Source organism: Pagrus pagrus, assembly GCF_965226575.1.
Source record: "Pagrus pagrus genome assembly, chromosome: 19".
Lineage (NCBI taxonomy): Eukaryota > Metazoa > Chordata > Actinopteri > Spariformes > Sparidae > Pagrus > Pagrus pagrus.
This window is the reverse complement of record NC_140203.1, coordinates 15,241,074-15,259,403: the sequence shown is the minus strand read 5'-3', so window position 1 is coordinate 15,259,403 and position 18,330 is coordinate 15,241,074. Positions and strand designations below refer to the sequence as shown.

Genomic DNA, 18,330 nt, shown 5'->3' with positions numbered 1-18,330 from the left:
AAAATCATGTTTCTCTGAAAACTGTAAAAAAAAAAACATCCACAGCGACGACCACATGTTTGGTTCTCTAGTCTTCACTGTGAAGGTGTACCCAGCGGCAGCAGTTTGATGTCCCTGTATTATCTGCTCCATCTATTGGCTAAAATTTCAGTAACAGCCAATAGCTCATGATATAAATTTCCCATTATGTATATATATATATATATATATATATATATATATATATATAGTGCATCCCTAGTGCATCCCTAGGTATCAGGTGGGAGAATGAGAAAGAAAAGAGGAATATTTTGACATAAAGAGAGGAAGTGCAGACAAAAGAAAGGAAACATCAAATTGAAACATTTCATATTTTCTGTATCTCAATTCAAAAGCCTTATGTCATGCTGGCTCAGCACTAAAGGCTACAGGCTCGACTTTAGCCTGTTCAGCGGCAAAGAGACTGCGTTTCCAATTACTTAAAGGCATAAAGCACATGACAAGTGCAGGATCCAATACAAAGACTGCTCCATCAATCCCAGGATGAACAGCTCAAAACTCATTCCCTCTTTATAGCTGGTGAGATCAGGGCTTTTTCAGATTGGGCAGGGACCCAGAAGAGGGTCATGAGGAGATTGAAATAGATCCCTAATTTATGTTTGACCATTCCACAGAGCTGCTGTAATTTTATATTAGTGCCTCCCAAGTCTAAGCAATATAAGGAATTAGACATTATATATATATGGTAATAAGTTCTATTTGGGCTTTCAAAAATACTCATGAATACACACATGTAATATTTCATTTATAGCTTTAATCTTGACTGCACATTAATCATTTGTTTATCTCTAAGTCAATATGTATTCATCCCATTTAATAATGGTCTTGAACTCATATCCGTAAAAGAGCTATTTAGTTATTTTACATGCTGTAATTATTATCAGTGAAAACAAGAGATTCAATTAACGTTATTGACAATTTATAAAAACAACATGTGAGTCAGCTCGTTGTTATTTTAGGTTTTTTTTTCCTGTACACACCTCGTTTTTAGTCCAATCTCTGAGCTTGAATACTGCAGGCTGATCATAGAGACATTTTTCCACTTCTCTCTCCATCACTTATTCCCTCCTTTCCGTCCATCAACCATTTAAAGCTCCATTGACTGACTCTGAAGAGACACCTCCTCCAAAACCCATCTAACTTTTATGACCTCTGCTGCTTTCTACTGCTATCATCACAGCGGAAGCATTAACAACACTCATCAGCAATGCTGCACAGACTGTAAGGCCCACTGGGAAGGTTTCTGATTTTTGGCTATAAACCTGACTATGTTTCTACTATAATAAAACACAATCCGCCACATATCCTTCAGATGCTTCTCTAATTACATACTCCTTCCTCCATCCTCCTTGCTCTTACCATCAGTCAGCTCCGAGCCAAACACGACAGCCTTGGCATTGGAGATGGTGACGCAGTGGACCAAGGCCTCTAGTCTCAAATTGAAGTTGATAAGAGCCGCCTCTACACCGATCTTGGCCATGCCCAGCCAGAGGCCCACATATTGGGACCTGTTCTCCATGAAAAGGGCCACCACGTCACCGTCCTGAAGAGAGAAACAATCAAATGAGGGTCTTGTCAAACTGATTGCCATCAACAGAGTTTAAGTAAGTTAAAGACTAATCAGTTCTGCTTTATCAATGTTTTTTTCAAAGTTAAGCCATTGATTAAGATCCTACCTTGAAACCCCGTTCCAGCAGCAGGTTAGCCACTCTGTTGGAATACTCATCCAGCTGTCTGAAGGTCCACCTCTCCCCAGTCCCCTCGAAGATCAGCGCCGTTTTGTCCCCGAAGCGTTGCACCGTTTCGGCAAAGATCTTGGGAACAGTGTTCTTCTCTTTGAGGTGGCGTCTGACATTCATCTTCACCCGCAATAGCACACCTGCCGCACTGAAGGAGAAAGAGAAAATATATAGTCAACTTTTTTTGGAATGATTCTAAAAGACCATTTTCTGTTTGGTGTAAAAGCCAATCCACCTCCATTAGAAGACAATTGCATTGGTTTTTCATGTTTTAGCCCATTAACTACAAATTGCATCTACTTCCATTATTGTTAGCCATTTTCCATGGAACAGAAGTTTTTAGATTGATTTTCTACTTGCTCTCCTTTTCCCAAGTTTCAAATATATCGGTTTTGCAGAAAAGTTTTCTAAACAGTGAATATTTGCAACTGTTAAACAAGCAACAACAACATTAATTTTACAAAAATATAAAACTAACTGTATGCTCATTTTGTGACAGCTACAGCACTTATCTCAGTAAGTCTCTGATGTTGTTTTTTACACTGTAGTTACATGTATTGAAATCAGTCATTCCTCTGCACAGTGGGTGGAAGTATGGTGAGAAATTCATAATTCATCAGTATTGGTCAGCAGCAGTAATATGAAGTGTGAATTATTTGAAGCTAAGAAGCTAAAATCTGCTGAACCACTAGCATATCCTTCAAAGTAAATGGAAGTTCACAGCAAAATATTCAACTGAAGCTCACCGACCTAGGCAATTTATTACCTACAGTAATGATGCATGATGTAACAACGGCATAAAACATTATGGCGTGGTGGGTCCAAGGGGCAAAGTCTACCGTAATGGAAGGATCTCACTTGATAATTTACATTTATGGTACAAAGATACAGATAAAGGCCATCCTACTGAGCAATGTATGATTAGATTAGATTTTAGATTCAACTTTAATATCATTTATTAAGGAGCACAAGTTCTGAGACAACAAAATGCAGTTTAGGATCTGACCAAAAGTGCAAAAAGCAGTCAAGTGCAAAGTAATGCATATATGTATATATAAATATCAGTGAGGGGTAGAGATGAATATCCTAAGACAGACACAGCATGGGCAGTGTAAACAGTATGAACAGTGTAAATGCACTCAGATATACAGCATTAGCAGCAGTTAGGAATAATGATAATAGTGGACTTTTACATGAATAAACAGTTGGTGATGACCGTCATCACCATTAAATATGGTGTATACACTATAAGTCAGATATGTACAGCTTTGACACTAGTGTGAATACACTAGGTCAGACATTTACAGTATGGAAAGTTGTAGATAAATATACTTGGTATGTGAGAGCATAAATAGAGCAGGTAAGAATATGTGCACTGGTAAGTGAATAGGAGCCATTTGCTTGACTGGTTGACAGGCAGTTACTAATTACTGAAATGTCATAAAAATCTATTAAGCAAAGGTACTTTATGGCTAAATTGTGGGGGTGATGTTTTTATCATTACACAAGGGATTAGTTTTATGTTGCCAAGATAACTGTAATTTAATGTTGCATAGTTGCTCTAACGTTATTACATTATTTCACAATAAAGCTGTTTAGAGCTCACTCTGTTGCAACAGAGGAGACACATGAACTTTACACTATGCTAGGACCGGGCGACGTGGCCTAAAAATTATATTTCCATATTTTTAGGCTGCATCGCAAGACACAACATATATATATACACATATATATATTTATAGAGATACTTTTAAATTGCCTCAAAATCACCTCATAAATGCTAGGACTGGGCGACAACACAGCTGATTCAAATTAATGGGATGTTATTAGGCAGCAGAGATTGATGACGAGCTGATGATTTGAATCTTGGTGTTGGATCAGGGAAAAATCTAAGGCCTTGTCCACACGTATTTCTTAAAACAAAACTTTTTCTATATGTTTTGGCCTTTCGTACGCATGTAAACAGTGTTTCAGGTCGCTGAAAATGGATCTTTTGGAAAACTCCGGCCAGGGTAGATATTCAAAAACAGCCTTTCCAGTGTTTACACCTGGACAGACAGAAATGTAAATGATGTATTATAATATTGGAGTATTTGATTTTGTACGTTGACGGAATTGATGTTAGATTGTTTAACGCTATGTTTAGAAAGGACATTGATATCATTGATAGTACAATGATTGAAAAGAGACACAAATGGCTGCTGACAAGTTATCCGAGAAGATTCTGTGAAGAGCAGTCACATTTCCCTGCCTTGTTCATGCTATTTTCTGTAGCTAAGCACCCGAACAGAGTAAACAACCTGCTTCCTGTTTACAATGGCGGGCGCATACCCAGTGTACGTGAATGGGCATGGAATATGCGCTTTCATGTGTCTAAGTATGGACGGAGACTATTTTTGAAACGGTACTAAAACGTTCATCTGGATGGAGGCATTTGATTGAGAAACACTGAATAATGTGGATATAATAACTAAGTGGGTCGGGTAACTATTAGAACAAAAGGTTGGTAAATCACATGACTCCAAACAGGAGAAGACAAAAGGTCATATCACGGTAACAATGTAATATCGATATATTGCCCAGCCCTAGACTAGTTTGTAATTAATTAATTTTCTTTTATCACACTGACTGTAGTTTGCTCTGAGTTGCACTGCACCACTAAAAACACACAGATGCTTTACGCCTTCTACTAAACCACCCAGTGACAATCTCTGGCATTTGCAGGGACCAAAATGTGTATACGGGAGGTTGGTTTAGTTTACAAAGGCATTAAGATGTGAGCCATAGTCCTTCTGAGAGTACAAACACCCCAGCCTTGTCACACTACATTACACAATAGGAATTCACGAGTCACTGTGAAAAAGGTGTGTTTTGACAGGTTTACATACAGTGAATTTATAACCTTGAGGTTATAAATTCACTGGTCTAAAAAAAGAACATCTTAAAACTATAGCGTGCTCTTATATTAAGATAATTTGGTAAAAATCCTTGGAAGCAGTGATCTTTATCTCTCTCACCAGTAAGGGAGCTGAGGCCATCTTTTTTTTTTTTTTAACATATATAGAAAAGCACTAATCTCTTCTGGTTAGGCCACTTTGGCTTACTCAGTCTTAAAAGCCCATATTTTACAATTTCCTGTTCTACCACTGCCAGAGCTATTGATGAAAGGAGGAAGTTAACCACAAACCCATTGCCAAGGTAACCCACAACTGTAAATATTGGCTCTAAGGTAAGAAATAACCTGCACCTCCCCCATCCTCTCTATTGTCCTTAGTCGAAAATGTTTCGCACTACCTGCCATGTCACAAAGTTTAGAAACGTGTAGGATAGGAACAAGCAGAAGGCTGCTAAACTGGGTTTGGAGAGGAGGAGCCTCGGGTCTTGTGGTGAATTCTTTAAAGCTGCTTTCAGGCTACGTGTGTGCAGGGCTAAAGACGTGAGAACACTTCACTTCCACATGTTCCTCTAACCAACATTGAGCAAGCAACATGTTCAGTAATAATGATGCTGCATGATGTCCTTCTAACTATTAATGACTCAAAATTTAAACTTATTCTGATTGCAATTTTTGTGAAACCTGAGGTAATTCGTGCTTTTAATAATTGACTTAGACAATATTAGCTTGTACCCATTTTTAGTCAATATCATCGTTTCAACACACATCTTTCAGTCGAGGGGGATAACGGTAATTTGAATTTACAGCCCTGCCCTGCCCTGCCTACACTCATTTCTTTGCCAGCTGCAGAGTGTTTGGAGTCCGTACTTGACTTTTCACTGATTTACGGCACAATTTTCATGTGTCAAAACTATTAGTTACTGGAAACTAGTGCGTTCAAATGTCAAATTTTAGGTACTTAATGTCCAAGTTCTTGTTTTGGCTGACTTCACTTATCTCCCGGACCTTTGAAAGTGAAAATACCTGGAAGTGTTTGGACAGTGAAACCTTATTTATTGTTTTGGCTGTGTATCCAGTGCATTGGATTTAAGAGGCAGACTGAATGAGGACTGTAGGAAACATAACCCTTTTTAGTACAAAAACAAGGCTATGACTTTGTAACAGAGCACTGAGGGCATGATAGGACTACAGTTCTAATGCAGTTCACCCAATCTGGATGTTAAAACACTCAAAGAAAAGATGAAAATCAGCACTTTTCCCTCATAGTCATTGTCTCCCTTTAGGTTCAATGTTCTGGAGTGTCGAGCCAAAACCAGAGAAAATTTGTCACTGTCAAAATACTCTGAGACTGCAGTACATTTTGGCAGTGGCTCCCACTGACAACAGACATAGACTCAAGACTTGACTGGTTTAAAAAGGAGCTTGAACATCAAATTCCACCACTTTTTAAAGTGTCATTAAAGGTGTTATTTGTGGAATATGGCCAGTATTCAAAAGGCAGCTCCAAAAACATAGGGGGCAGCATATCGCCAGAGTAACAGACCGTTGCTGCCCTTCGCTAGCTATCCTTGATTCAGTTAGCCTGGCGGTGGTAGAGCTGGCGGGCCTACAGTTTGTCTAGACCAGGCCTCGGATCACAGGGGGAGTCACCACAGGCAACGGGGACCAGCTCAACTGGATTTGGCAGCCTGACATGAGAGTAAGATTGACCACGCCTCGACAACAAACTGGAACTGAACAACGCCTCAATGCTAACTGGTTAGCATGCTAACTTCAGAATACATCTCCGCAATGCAATATATAGAAGTCTCTAACGTCAACACTGTTGTTTCTTCACACTCTGTTGATAATGTTAGGTTATTTTTTTAATATTTTAAATCAAAATTGTGGCCATATTTTACAATTTGCTCCTTTGACAATGGAAAACAAACATCCCCACGCTTACTGTAAGTCTCTGCCGACTGTTCTGGCAAAGATCTGCAGGAAACTCCATCCTCCGCTTCCCAGGTAGAAGATCAGGATGGCCGGGAGAACCTGGTACCAAGGCAAGCCCACCAGGAGCCTCAACACAAACAGCAGGGCCGTGCAGCACGCTAGACGCATCATCCTGAAAGAATGCACACACATATAAATAGATACAGATAGTGGCTGCAGAGTGTGGCAGCTAATCACAAAACACTTCAGACCAAGCATCAGTTCAGTGGGAGAAAGGTTACATGTGGTTTAAATGGGCAAAAAAATATATCTCGGATACGTGTCTTCTAGATCTCAAACCACTTCAGGGATTAGTTCACCAAAAAATGTCAATTCAGTCATTATCTACTCATACTCATGCTGATGCAAAGTAGGGTGAAGTTTCATATTCAACAAAACATTTCTGGAGCTTCACATCAAAATAAAATAAACAACAGCAAAAAAAAAGACGTTATATACACCGTTTTTAAAACCTTCACTGCAGCTGTTAGGCTAAAAGCATTAGTGAGCAGCCCATCTGAAGTGGGTGCACAAGACTGAGTGCATGTCAAGGGTGTAAATAACGTCTTTTCAAATCAATCTTGGATCGCAGGGCTTCTGAAGACTTTGACTACACTGTACAAGCAGTATGGGACCATTTAATGTTTATTTTAGTAGCTTATAGCACAATGCTGTAACTCTGTTTTGCTGTGGAGCTCTAGAAGTGTTTTGTGGACTACGAAACTTCACCCGACTGTCTGCCTGCATGAGGGTGAGTAGATAATGACTGAATTTTCGTGTTTGGATGAACTTCTCCTTTAAGAATGTTATCAAACATCCTGTGCCTGATTTTTATCCACTGACTCAGCTCTGCTACACTGCATCTTGTAATATATGAGGAAGAGTTTACCCATACGCAACCAGTTGTATACTGTATGTTGTCATCTTGCATGGTCATGAGCATGTAAGAGAAAAATATATACAAACATTTTGTGAGTAACAACCACACGTATGAGTGAAATAGGCTATTTTTTCACAGGAGCAGTCTGATAAAACCGAGAAATTACTTTCGTTTTTCTCTCTCTTGCAGTTGAATAGAGCCCAAGGCTGCTGAGACCTTGGGGAAACCCTAACTCAAAGCAAATCAGCCTTAGTGACAGCTGAGAGCAGCAGCAGCAGCAGAGGACAGCATGTGTTGACATTGGTGTTGAGTGCCACCAGATAGCTAGGAAGATGATCCCAAAGTGGTAAAGGATAGGTTTGCATGACTGCTTATTATCTATTTATTAGCCCATGTAGAAAAACACTGCGGGGTTATTTGTTTAATCTGAAGGTGTAAGCCCATTTTACAGAGCCAGAGATGCTGACTGGGTATTTCCTGCTCCGTCTCCTTGGATGTTGTTAGAATGGTGATCAGTGCAATTCAACAAGTCTGCAGCTATCTCAAACATGGACGATTAAATGACTGTGAATGTCCGACATGATGTCAAGCTAAAGAAATGCACAGTAGGAAAAGAGCTTCATCATTCGCTGCTGCTACACCCGGAAATTTAAGAGGCGCGGACTAGCATCATATTGCGGTAGTGGATTTGAAAACGACAGTGAGGCTCAACCCACTGATGGTTAGACTAGACTGCGCCTCACCAGCCGTGCCATGTGCGCTTGCGGACTGGGCCTTCAGTCGTCAGACCCGGTTGGATCATATTTAACGGGCCGTCCCGATGTAGGTTATCATGGTAACAAGCTCAGAAGCAGGATGCGCAGCGTATTGCGCGCATCGGCTTTAAGCGAGGAAGCGGATGGACAGTGTGACAGCAGCCTCTGTCAGGATAAAGCGGCGTGCCGAATATGCTGTCCACGTTCACGTATTCATGGACCGAGATATTAAAAGTGTCGAGCCACCTCTCGTGTCCCGTGAGTGGGTCGATCGCTCACAAGGTGGACGGAGGACAATGGAGTCAATTTCCTCCCCTTTCTCCTCTTATAATAAGCGGACCTATCCGTGAAGTTGAGCATCGCGGGGGCGCACAGTCACCCTGGGCTGTGGCTGGCTGTGGTGGTGGTCGATTTTTTTTTTTTTTTGCTTACATACCTTGCACCTCGCTCACACCGTCACAAGCATGTAGATGCGCAGAAAATCCCAGACGTGAAACTCGTTGTGGTGCGATTCTCCCTTGATCGGCTTATAGACTAGCCTGGTCGCCCCCTCCGCTCCGCTCCTCACCGCCGCTCGGCTCGGCTTCACAGAGGCTCACAGAAACGCACAGAGAGACGGACACACGCACCGGGATCCCCTCCTGTTGTTAATATCACAACGCGCTGCTGCTCCTCTCCTCCGGCGGCTCGGGCGTCAAACTCGCCTGGGTGTGCGCTTCGACTTTGACCCCGCGATCATCATCCGTTCATTGTCACAATCATTGATATCATTTCTGGGTTCATTGTAGCCGATAAGCTCGCTAGCAAGCGTAATTCAAATGACCTTATAATTTTCTTAGCTGCGCCCGCCCACCGCCGTCAGCGTCCCATCAGTGTGTCAGGAATAAGCGCTGACGGACGGCTGCGCGGGCCAATCGGGGACGGCGATTTTTTCAACATCCTCTCCGGCAGGGGCGGGGTTTGCGGCACTGGTGAGGAGGAAATGCGGTGCGGCCCCCTGCCTGCTCGCCGACAGACAACGAAGCCAGCACGCACAGCAGTTTCCACCCGGTAGTGACGAGGCCCTGATGCTGAGCCGTGTGGCATAAAATGAACCCTGCCTCTGCATGTGGAGGCAGCCTCACCACGTCCCTTCATTCACTCCACAAGATGGGACGTAAATGAGGAAGGACACACTGTAAAGCAGTAATGAGGGCTCTTTTTTCATGTCCATATGTGGGTTGAAGGCACAGTTCATCCCTAAATTAAAAATACATATATTTCTCCTTTATCACCTGAAGTGCAGTGTATCCATCTAGATTGTTTTGGTGTGAGATGTTGGGTTGTGGACATATTAGCTGTAGAGATGTCTGCCTTCTCTTTAATAATAATAACTAATAACTAAATGGCACTGAGTAGCATCTTCTTCTGCGAGATGATGTGGAAAGAAAATAGCTCCGGCAAGAAACTGCTTACAACAAGGTCTGTGGATTATATTGGGTAACCAACAGGTCATAATTTCTGGAGCCGATGCCATGTAGTTCCTTAATATTTGAGAGAAGGCAGACATCAACTCCAAAACACTGCAGCTCACACCAACACAATCTAGATGGATAAATGGATAAATGGATAAAATATGTATTTTTGATTTTGGGATGAACTGTCCTTTGAGGATCTACAATAACAACCAGGTAGCTTCCATCCTGCAGGTGTTCTACATCAGCTGGTTGATTAATTGAAAAGCCTGAGCTTCTCCTCTCAACTGAAAACCTGCAGTTTGCAACCACGACTGTCAAACAATAAGTGTGAAAACATTGTAGATATTTTACATATACTCTAATATCTCGACTGAAGGGCCAGACAGCACTAAAAGATGATTTTTTTGACTTGTTGATTCCTTCAACTTTAGCCCACATGACAGAACAGAAGAACTTAGGCCTACTTTTGACACAAGGAGGCTGACATTTTACACACTGTTCATTGCAGCAGTTTGTCATGTCATAAAGCACATTGCATAATCAGGGAAGATTACAAAAGACCTACTATAACAAACTGCTTCTGGTCACTTTACAGGTTAACACAGGTTACCTCCCCAGTGGTTAAGACAGCGCCTATTAATGTGGACACATGTATTTGTTAACACTTGCAAAATAATTTGCATGCAGCCCATTTTCTCATATTTGATGCATCTGCAGCAATACTAAAGACGAATGGGATACAAGTCAAAGTTTGGCATGGCGAACATTGGTGCACGTTGATCAGCATTTACCATCCCGTACACTAACATACAGTATACTGTATATACCACACCGATCCAAGCATGTGAGACTGTAAATAAATGTCAAGCGATGCAAAGATCAAGATAAGAAAATAGATTGAGCTTTGACCAACAAATGAGATAAAAGGTACAGGCGCACACACATCATCACACTCTCACAACAGGCGTCCATCGACACACAAAAAGAGCATCATCAGGGATGTGAAGCTCCTTCGCCGCTATCAGTCAGAGAGGACACATAATCAGCCTTTCTCAGACAGATAAGGGCACACCCAGAGAATTATGCCACTAGCCCGTGTTCTCTGTCCAGTAGATATACTGAACAGAGCAACATTGGGTACTTTATTTAAATAAAGGAAGTAGGTACGCAACAATTAGTTTGTAGTTAAACCTTACACAGTCCCGTGGAGACTGACAGGAAACTAGAAACAAATGTGGCGGTTGGCTAATATCCTTTTTCCCTTCAATGAGATTTTTAAGAAGTGGCTGGTTGGTGACCTTATCTGACCACGTTTGACACTTTCACTTAGATGAATGTATTTACTTAAACTGCCAATAGACAAGCTTTCTGCTTCAACATATCATTATCAAGTAAATGCTGACACAATGTTATAAATATAGAATAATAACACAAATGGCGTTTACATTGGTTTCCTACAAACCTTGCTATTACTATACAATGTTGTCTGCCATCGGGCACGCGGTGACCTAGGAAAAGGAAGGTGAACTGGTGATCCATGTCTATTATAGACTAACTGATTGAAGAAACTGAAGAAAATGTTTGGCCTGTGTTGTCGCTTGTGGTTGGAGGCTGTGAAGTGAGTATTAAAAATTGAGTGTATTGCTAAAACTACAATGTGTCCGTAACTTCTTTAGTTTCCGTAGTGGGTTAAATGTTCTGTTAAATGTTAATGGGAACATCCTGTCAGTGGTGGTGCGAGTGCCTATTTGTTATTTGTTATTACCAGCGTACAAACATATTATATTAAGTGCTAGCACATTTTATTTTACGCTTTAAATAACAAACAAAAGTCTGTTGGAAAATGGACTCACCCTTACTTTGTCAAACTCCATTTAGATAAGCTCAAATGTCAAAACAAAACAAGTCCTTTCAAAGCCACTAGAGTCTTAACAACATTTATATTCTTGCACAACCAAGGCAGACAACAGGCTGGAGAATAAAAACATACAAACATTTGTTTTGATTAGATGGCCTATTTTAAATATCAGGCCTGCCTGCTGGACTAACACCATTCCCATCGTATCATGCTCATACAAAAACAAATCTCTCTCTGTAAAAAGGTGAAAACAGAATCATAAAGAAAATGGGCAAACTACAGTCTGAAGAGGCTGGTTGAGGTTAACACACTTCCTCCAGTTAGTCTATATCCATCCTCCTATTAGAAAGTTTTTTGGCCTTTTCTTTTTCTCTTTATGCCCCTTTACCCTTGGCGAGACGAACAATTCCCAACACTGTGTTTTCGTACATTTTTACCAGTCTTTTTTATTCAGTCATCAAGTTCCAGACCGAAGTGGCTGTACAGATCTCGTGTGGTTGTCCCCCTTAGAGCAGCTGCAAGACAGAGGAAAGTGGGGGTTAGGCCCCTTCAGCAGATTACAGGGTCAGATCCCTCTGGTCTGCTTTTCAAACAATCCACAAAACACTGAACAGACCAAGAGCACAGTACAAGAAAAGAAACCACACTAAACAAAAGGCTTGGACACGATGACAGGATTTTATACAGTGGCCTTAAAATGCTTTTGACAGTCATCTCATCTTAGCCCATCTTCATCATCATTTTCAGCTTATTAAAAAAAAGTTGTTGTTGATACGTCAGCTAACATATCTGACAAATCAGCCCCACTAGCTGGATCTCTGCCTCTTTTACATCAGCGGATCCAAGCTATGGTGAGCTGTGCCGGGCTGAGCCTGATACAGAGATCTTTATTGTTTTTTCTTATATACAGTATAAGTTGTAGCATTTGTTACTAAGACATGCTAACGTGGTTACTGGTAGAATGCTTCCAGAGCTGAAAAAGTATTACATTTTATTGTCAGCTAATGCATGGACTTTAGATCAATCAAAAAAATTTAAGAAAGAAAGAAAGAAAGAAACATTATAATTTATCTTCACTAACATTGATGGATTAAATTATATTATTTTTAACAAATTAAACAATGTGAAACAGAATTTTTTAAAAATTAATCCTATAGCTCTCTCTACGTCTCTCTCCCTCGTATATACTGGATCATGCAGTCGTTTCTTTTTTCCTGATGCAAATTATATTTGTTTAGGAAGGCAACACTTTACATATAGTACAGTGCTATTGGAATGAGGGGGGTTGAAGGTCTTGAGCTACAGCGAGGTTCATTGTTTTGTCAGTTATCTTTGCTCATTTGCGCAACGCTCAAAACAATAGGTTATGTACAGTACAAGATTATTTGATGGGAGTTTCCTTTTAAAAATTGTATGTCTTCTGTCTGTCTTCGCTGACATTTTGCAAGATTTCAGTTTAGAAAGCACTACACCTGAATACAAGGCTAAGGTCAGACTATAGTGCCAAATGGATGAATTTTTATCATATATATGTAAATATACACATGTATATATACATAACAACGCTGAATAGTAACATTAGAATCTCACTTGTTCAATTGTTTAATAATTCATGAATGATGAAGGAAAAATGTCTCATTCCTCATTAAGGAAGCTCATAGACATTTTTAAGACTAAAAAAAGAAATTTCTTGAGCGATGTGACAATGACCTTAATCTTGACCGACAGACAGACAGATGGACATGGTGAGAGACAAAGAGACAGTTGTCTTTAGAGGGTACTGCAGGGCATCTCCTCGTCTCCCCTCTCATTCTACAGCCTGCCCACCATCTCCACCCTTTCAGAATGACAGCAACTCAGTATTCAAGTGTACACTCTTTGTGAAAGTGTGTGTATGTATGTGTATGTAGAGAAAGTGAGAGGGAAAGAGAGCGCAGGAAGGGGGAAAGGGGATGATAGCATGTATTTGTGCTTGACAGTTTGTGTACGCGTGTGACTGCACGACTGACACAGACTGTATTTGTATGTGTGTAAGTGATGTGAAAGACTGTCATTGTGTCAGAGGGGAAAGGCCACCTCCATTCACTAAGAGGTCATTATCATCCTGACTCTACACTGTACTGAGAGAACTTAAAGAGATAGCATGCTTTTAACTCACAATATAGTTTTAAAGAGATTTCCTAGTTTACCACAGAAGTGGGAAATGAGTGATGTTACAGCATTTGAGAATTGTAAGACTTTTTGTGTTGTTCCTGTGTACATACGTTGCGTAAAGATCAGTGGACAAAATCAGGGGATGTCCAGATTTTACTTAAAAGCTACTACGAGGAACTTTAATTTTTTGTTGATTCTGCTGGCCCCATTGGACTAAAGATGACAAGGGTAAAACAGGGTAAACTTTGTTTTAGTGATGTAATGAACCACCAGACTACAGAGCAGCCTTTTCCCTCAGGCTGTGAAACTCCTCTATTCATCCCCAGAACTCCAACATAAAAAAAGGTATTTATTTTATGACTTATCAAACCTGGATAAAATAGAATCCGACCCGGTGACAGACATTAAGAATCACTATTATTTACACATCTTGTTTGCCTGTACAGGTCAGAGGCATCAGTATTAAATTGAGACTGTTTTATAGCCAGTTAAAAGTTCATTGTCGTACATTTAACACCAAACACACACTAGTCTCTTCATGAAAAACTAGGTAAAAAGTCATGTTTGTTATGACACATATGCTCAGACCATAATGTGAGCTGGCTGTGTGTCACCAAAACCTCCCTGACAGGGTGAAATATTTGAACTTCTCCACAGTTCCTTAACCTCATGCAGTCACAGGTTTTGAAAATATATTTCAAAAGAGACTTACAACTGTCTTTCACTCATTGTAGCCTATTTCCTCAGTCTGGTATGTCCCCAGACATACTGTAAATCACTTCTTGAGGGGTTTACACAGAACTATGCACTGTCACAAGAGTTTTAGGGAGAAGGTCAAATGCCAATATAACTTTTTGATCTTGCCGAGAAAGAAAAGTGATGGGTCTACAGTCTGCAATTGTTGTACTAGCTAGTATCCGATCATTGATTTGAGTAAGAGGATTAATAAACATTACATCAAGAGTGTTGTAATTTCAACTTAATAAATAACTCTCTCATCATATGGTCTATGATGGCAATGCTGATTAATATTAGCAAACATATGAGTGGACACAAAAAAATTAAAAGGACTGTCAGTGGCCGGTTCATTTAAGCTGTATGAGGTGAGAACCTAAGTATAACCAAGCTCGCCCCAATTAAGAGCGGCACTTCAACCATGACATGTTTCAGTGCTTATTGGATTGAATGTTTGAAAGGCAAGTCAATGTAATCTAAATGCAAACATAATCAGTGTTGTGTAAATACTTTCCAAAGTCAAATGAAAGACTGGCTTTGCTTTTTAATCCAGCTCTATTGACAGAAACGCACTGTTCTGTTGCCCTCTAGTGGCTGCCTGTAGAACAATTTGAATCCCAACCAATTTGAACATACTGTAATTAGACCCAGCAAAGCCCATCATCATCAGTTTACATTTTCCGACAAGCTCTAGTTGTAATACCTGATAAGATAATAGCTTATTGAAATGTTTCCTTCTGTGGTATATGTTTAAATAACAATGTATTTAGTTCACTAGTTTTCACTAGTTAGTTAAATTAATTCACCCCCTATAAACTGTTCAATAATGGTAAATATCAATTACAATACCATAAGGCATTAGTTTGTGATGACAACAACTATATGTGACCATGTGGTAAATTAGATGTCGTCTTCTTTTTTTAAGGGTGTCTTTTTACAATCATCCATATTCAAGGAGTTTTTAAAGATGTGATCACACACATCTTTGTGCAGTTTGTTTTCTTGGGTCTAGATCACACCTGGAAAAGACATACTGTTATATGTCTCATCTAGTCTATTGAGGGTGCACACTTCCTGATTATAAATGAGCCAAAAAGGTGTTAACATGAGTCACACAGACAGTCAAACAACTCATTCAACTGACAGTGCTGGTTTCCTGTCATCTTGCGACACATCTTTTTTGTTGGTGTGAGGAACCGACATATAACTCAGAAGATATGGATACAAAAAAGGCTATTGCTAACAGAGAGAAGATAAGATGCATCATAATGGCTGCCACGATCAGCTGACATGCCGGGTATTATGCTGTATAATGTAGATGGTTCAAGTAAGTTGCTGCCATACCATAGATTTTCCACACCTCAGTTCACTTGGAAGAGAAATTAGACTCAGTCCTACGTCTGCATGTGACTATGCACCAGAATTAGAATGGATATGAATGTGAATTGCGCTTATATGATATGAAGAACTGAGCTGAAGGAGCGAAAGCTCACAGTGGGGTTGAATGAATCAAACCAAAAACTCATATTTGTTTGGTGAAAAGGAGAAAATTCATTGTACAAGGTGAACGGTTGTATTTTTCTACTGAATGTGGAAAGTGATTTCCTTTCTTAACATTTGGTGACTTCAAAGAAAACATTACCCAACACTGGTTATATGTCTCTCTTTGAACTTCTAGTAAGTTCAGTTCAAAATTAAATTCTGTTTAGGGGAAAGGAGAGGCCTTAACATTCACCTGTGTTAGAATTTGTCTTGAGGTTTATGTATGTAGCTGACCCACAATTCATTTATAAACATTTGAACTTAAAAATGTTATCTTGGCCCTGTAAATTCTGTAATCCTAGGCTACTATTAGCACTATTATACTACTAAAACTAGTGAATTAAATCATCATTTCTCTTACCAATACGGCCGAGGAGTGATTGTCCAATGTCTTTGATGTCATTGTATTCATGCAGCATATCAATATGATGCTCCAGCTCCTCTACTCTGTATCCCCTGGGGAAACACATACATACAATTGGTCTCCAACAAAAGCAGATCTGTGCAAGTGCTACAAGACACAGGCACTCACACACTAGAAACATTTAAAAACGAGGGAAATCAGATTAAAGCTGACAAAACTATTTGTAGTCAAGAGGGGCACAAATACACACACATGCATTATAGTTATTTCAGGTTATTATTTACGGGAATTAACACTATTGATTCCCTATCACCTAGTCCTAAACTAAATCATAATGCTTCACTTAAAACACACACACACACACAACACACACACACAACACACACACACACACACACACACACACACACACACACACACACACACACACACACACACACACACACACACACACAGCTGTACTCACTCAGCCTCCAGCTGTGCTATCTCTGTGTCCAGCTGCTCTCTTTTCCTCTCGAGTTCTGCCACCTCCTCTGCAGGACTAACTTTAGCACTCTCAGATACTTGAAGCTGTGAGGTACAAAACAGACAGCCATGACACTGATACTAAGATTTGTGTGTCTGTGTTTGTGTGTATTACAGACTGAGAGGGGGTTCACTTACAGGTGATTTGAAGTTGGAGTGTACTCTCTTAAACTTTGAGAATGGAGTTCTAGGGAGACAGAGGAAGGAAACAGCTGTTCAAGACAGGACACGTTTCACTCAATGAGAAAATGTACAAGTAATTAAATGTCTTTGAAGGGGCTGGTTACATGTTCACTCAGTTTTCATTTAATTTATCGTTCCTAATGTTCAATAATAGCAATAAAAGCTGCATTGTGTGTGTGTGTGTGTGTGTGTACATGCGAAGAAAACTGGTTTACAGCAAGAGTGCAAACGTCCTACAGAAACCATTCAACCAGTAATACATTATATCATTTGGAATTAATTGAATTTCTAGCCCCTTTGACAGAGATTTGAGATTTGAAGGCACGTCTTTATCAATTTCCAAGCTATGGCTCAATAATGATAAATGATCAAATCAGGAATTACTCTGATGATGCAGTCGAAATTAACTGATTTTCCATTTGACAAGTTCTGCATGATGTTTTATTAATTAATTTAAAGGAATGTTTAACCATTTGAATAAGTGGGATAACTAGAGAAATCTCATAACCAATTAGGTTGTTAGATTTTATTAACAACACAAAAAAGACCAGCTAGTTCCTGATTTTGTGGTCAACTAAAGTGGATAAACTTTCACTTCTAGTGATCAATGGGCAGCCAACAGAAAATGCTTTAATTTACACTTTCACCGAGAAGAAATCATGAAAAATAAACAGTGCAACATGTAATGATGTCTGAGGTTATATAATAGAAAGCCTTTCTGAAAACAAAGTGGGCAAAAAGCGTTTCCTACGCTCATATAGAGGTGTGGCATTCCTGAGCATCTTGAAGTTACATGAACAACAACAACAACAACAACAACAACAACAGCAACGTTACAGTTAAAGCTCATATCTTCTCGAGAAAGTCCTGGAGCACTATAACACCGAGACAAAGGTACAGTGGAAGAAGGCTATGGGAAACATTGTTCTAGCTTTTAGATATAGTTAGCAGACAACGTATCAGTTAGCTAACTTAGCATTAGGGCTAACTGTTGACAAGTTACCTCTTCAGTACTCCTTTCTTCGAGTCCTTCGCCTCCGGCGTCGAAAGTGGACAATTATTTGCACTGCGGTGGGTTTCAGCAGTGGGCTCAGTGTTCATACTGCCTTAAACGTCGTGAAAATGTGTGTTTTATGGCTATTTTGAAGTAATAAGAAGAGGATATTACCACTGACAGGAACAGGAAGTTCGCATTTCGCGGTTTATGGTAAATAGACTCAGACTACAAC

The 18,330-nt window shown here is 39.9% G+C and overlaps 2 protein-coding genes across 3 annotated transcripts in view; both read right to left on the bottom strand.

The window, feature by feature from the left end:
• The window catches only part of slc27a4 (solute carrier family 27 member 4), a 22,817-nt gene extending 10,704 nt beyond the window's left edge, over window positions 1-12,113 (bottom strand). The window contains exons 1-4 of one of the 2 annotated variants that reach the window (XM_084383874.1): window positions 12,028-12,113; window positions 6,620-6,781; window positions 1,716-1,926; window positions 1,399-1,582 (exon numbers count right to left, since the gene is read on the bottom strand). In XM_084383874.1, coding sequence (XP_084240000.1) covers window positions 1,399-1,582; window positions 1,716-1,926; window positions 6,620-6,781; window positions 12,028-12,029 — 559 coding nt within the window. In that variant the 5' untranslated portion in view covers window positions 12,030-12,113. Of the gene's footprint in view, window positions 1-1,398; window positions 1,583-1,715; window positions 1,927-6,619; window positions 6,782-8,719; window positions 9,139-12,027 lie in introns of those variants that run through there. The other variant, XM_084383875.1, reaches the window with a different exon arrangement.
• On the bottom strand, window positions 11,662-18,330 carry swi5 (SWI5 homologous recombination repair protein). Its single transcript, XM_084383876.1, has 5 exons — window positions 18,105-18,330; window positions 17,057-17,105; window positions 16,860-16,963; window positions 16,391-16,485; window positions 11,662-12,113 (listed from the first exon to the last, which is right to left on the bottom strand). The coding sequence occupies exons 1-5, from the start codon at window positions 18,200-18,202 to the stop codon at window positions 12,049-12,051; spliced, it is 411 nt and encodes a 136-aa protein (XP_084240002.1). The 5' UTR covers window positions 18,203-18,330; the 3' UTR covers window positions 11,662-12,048.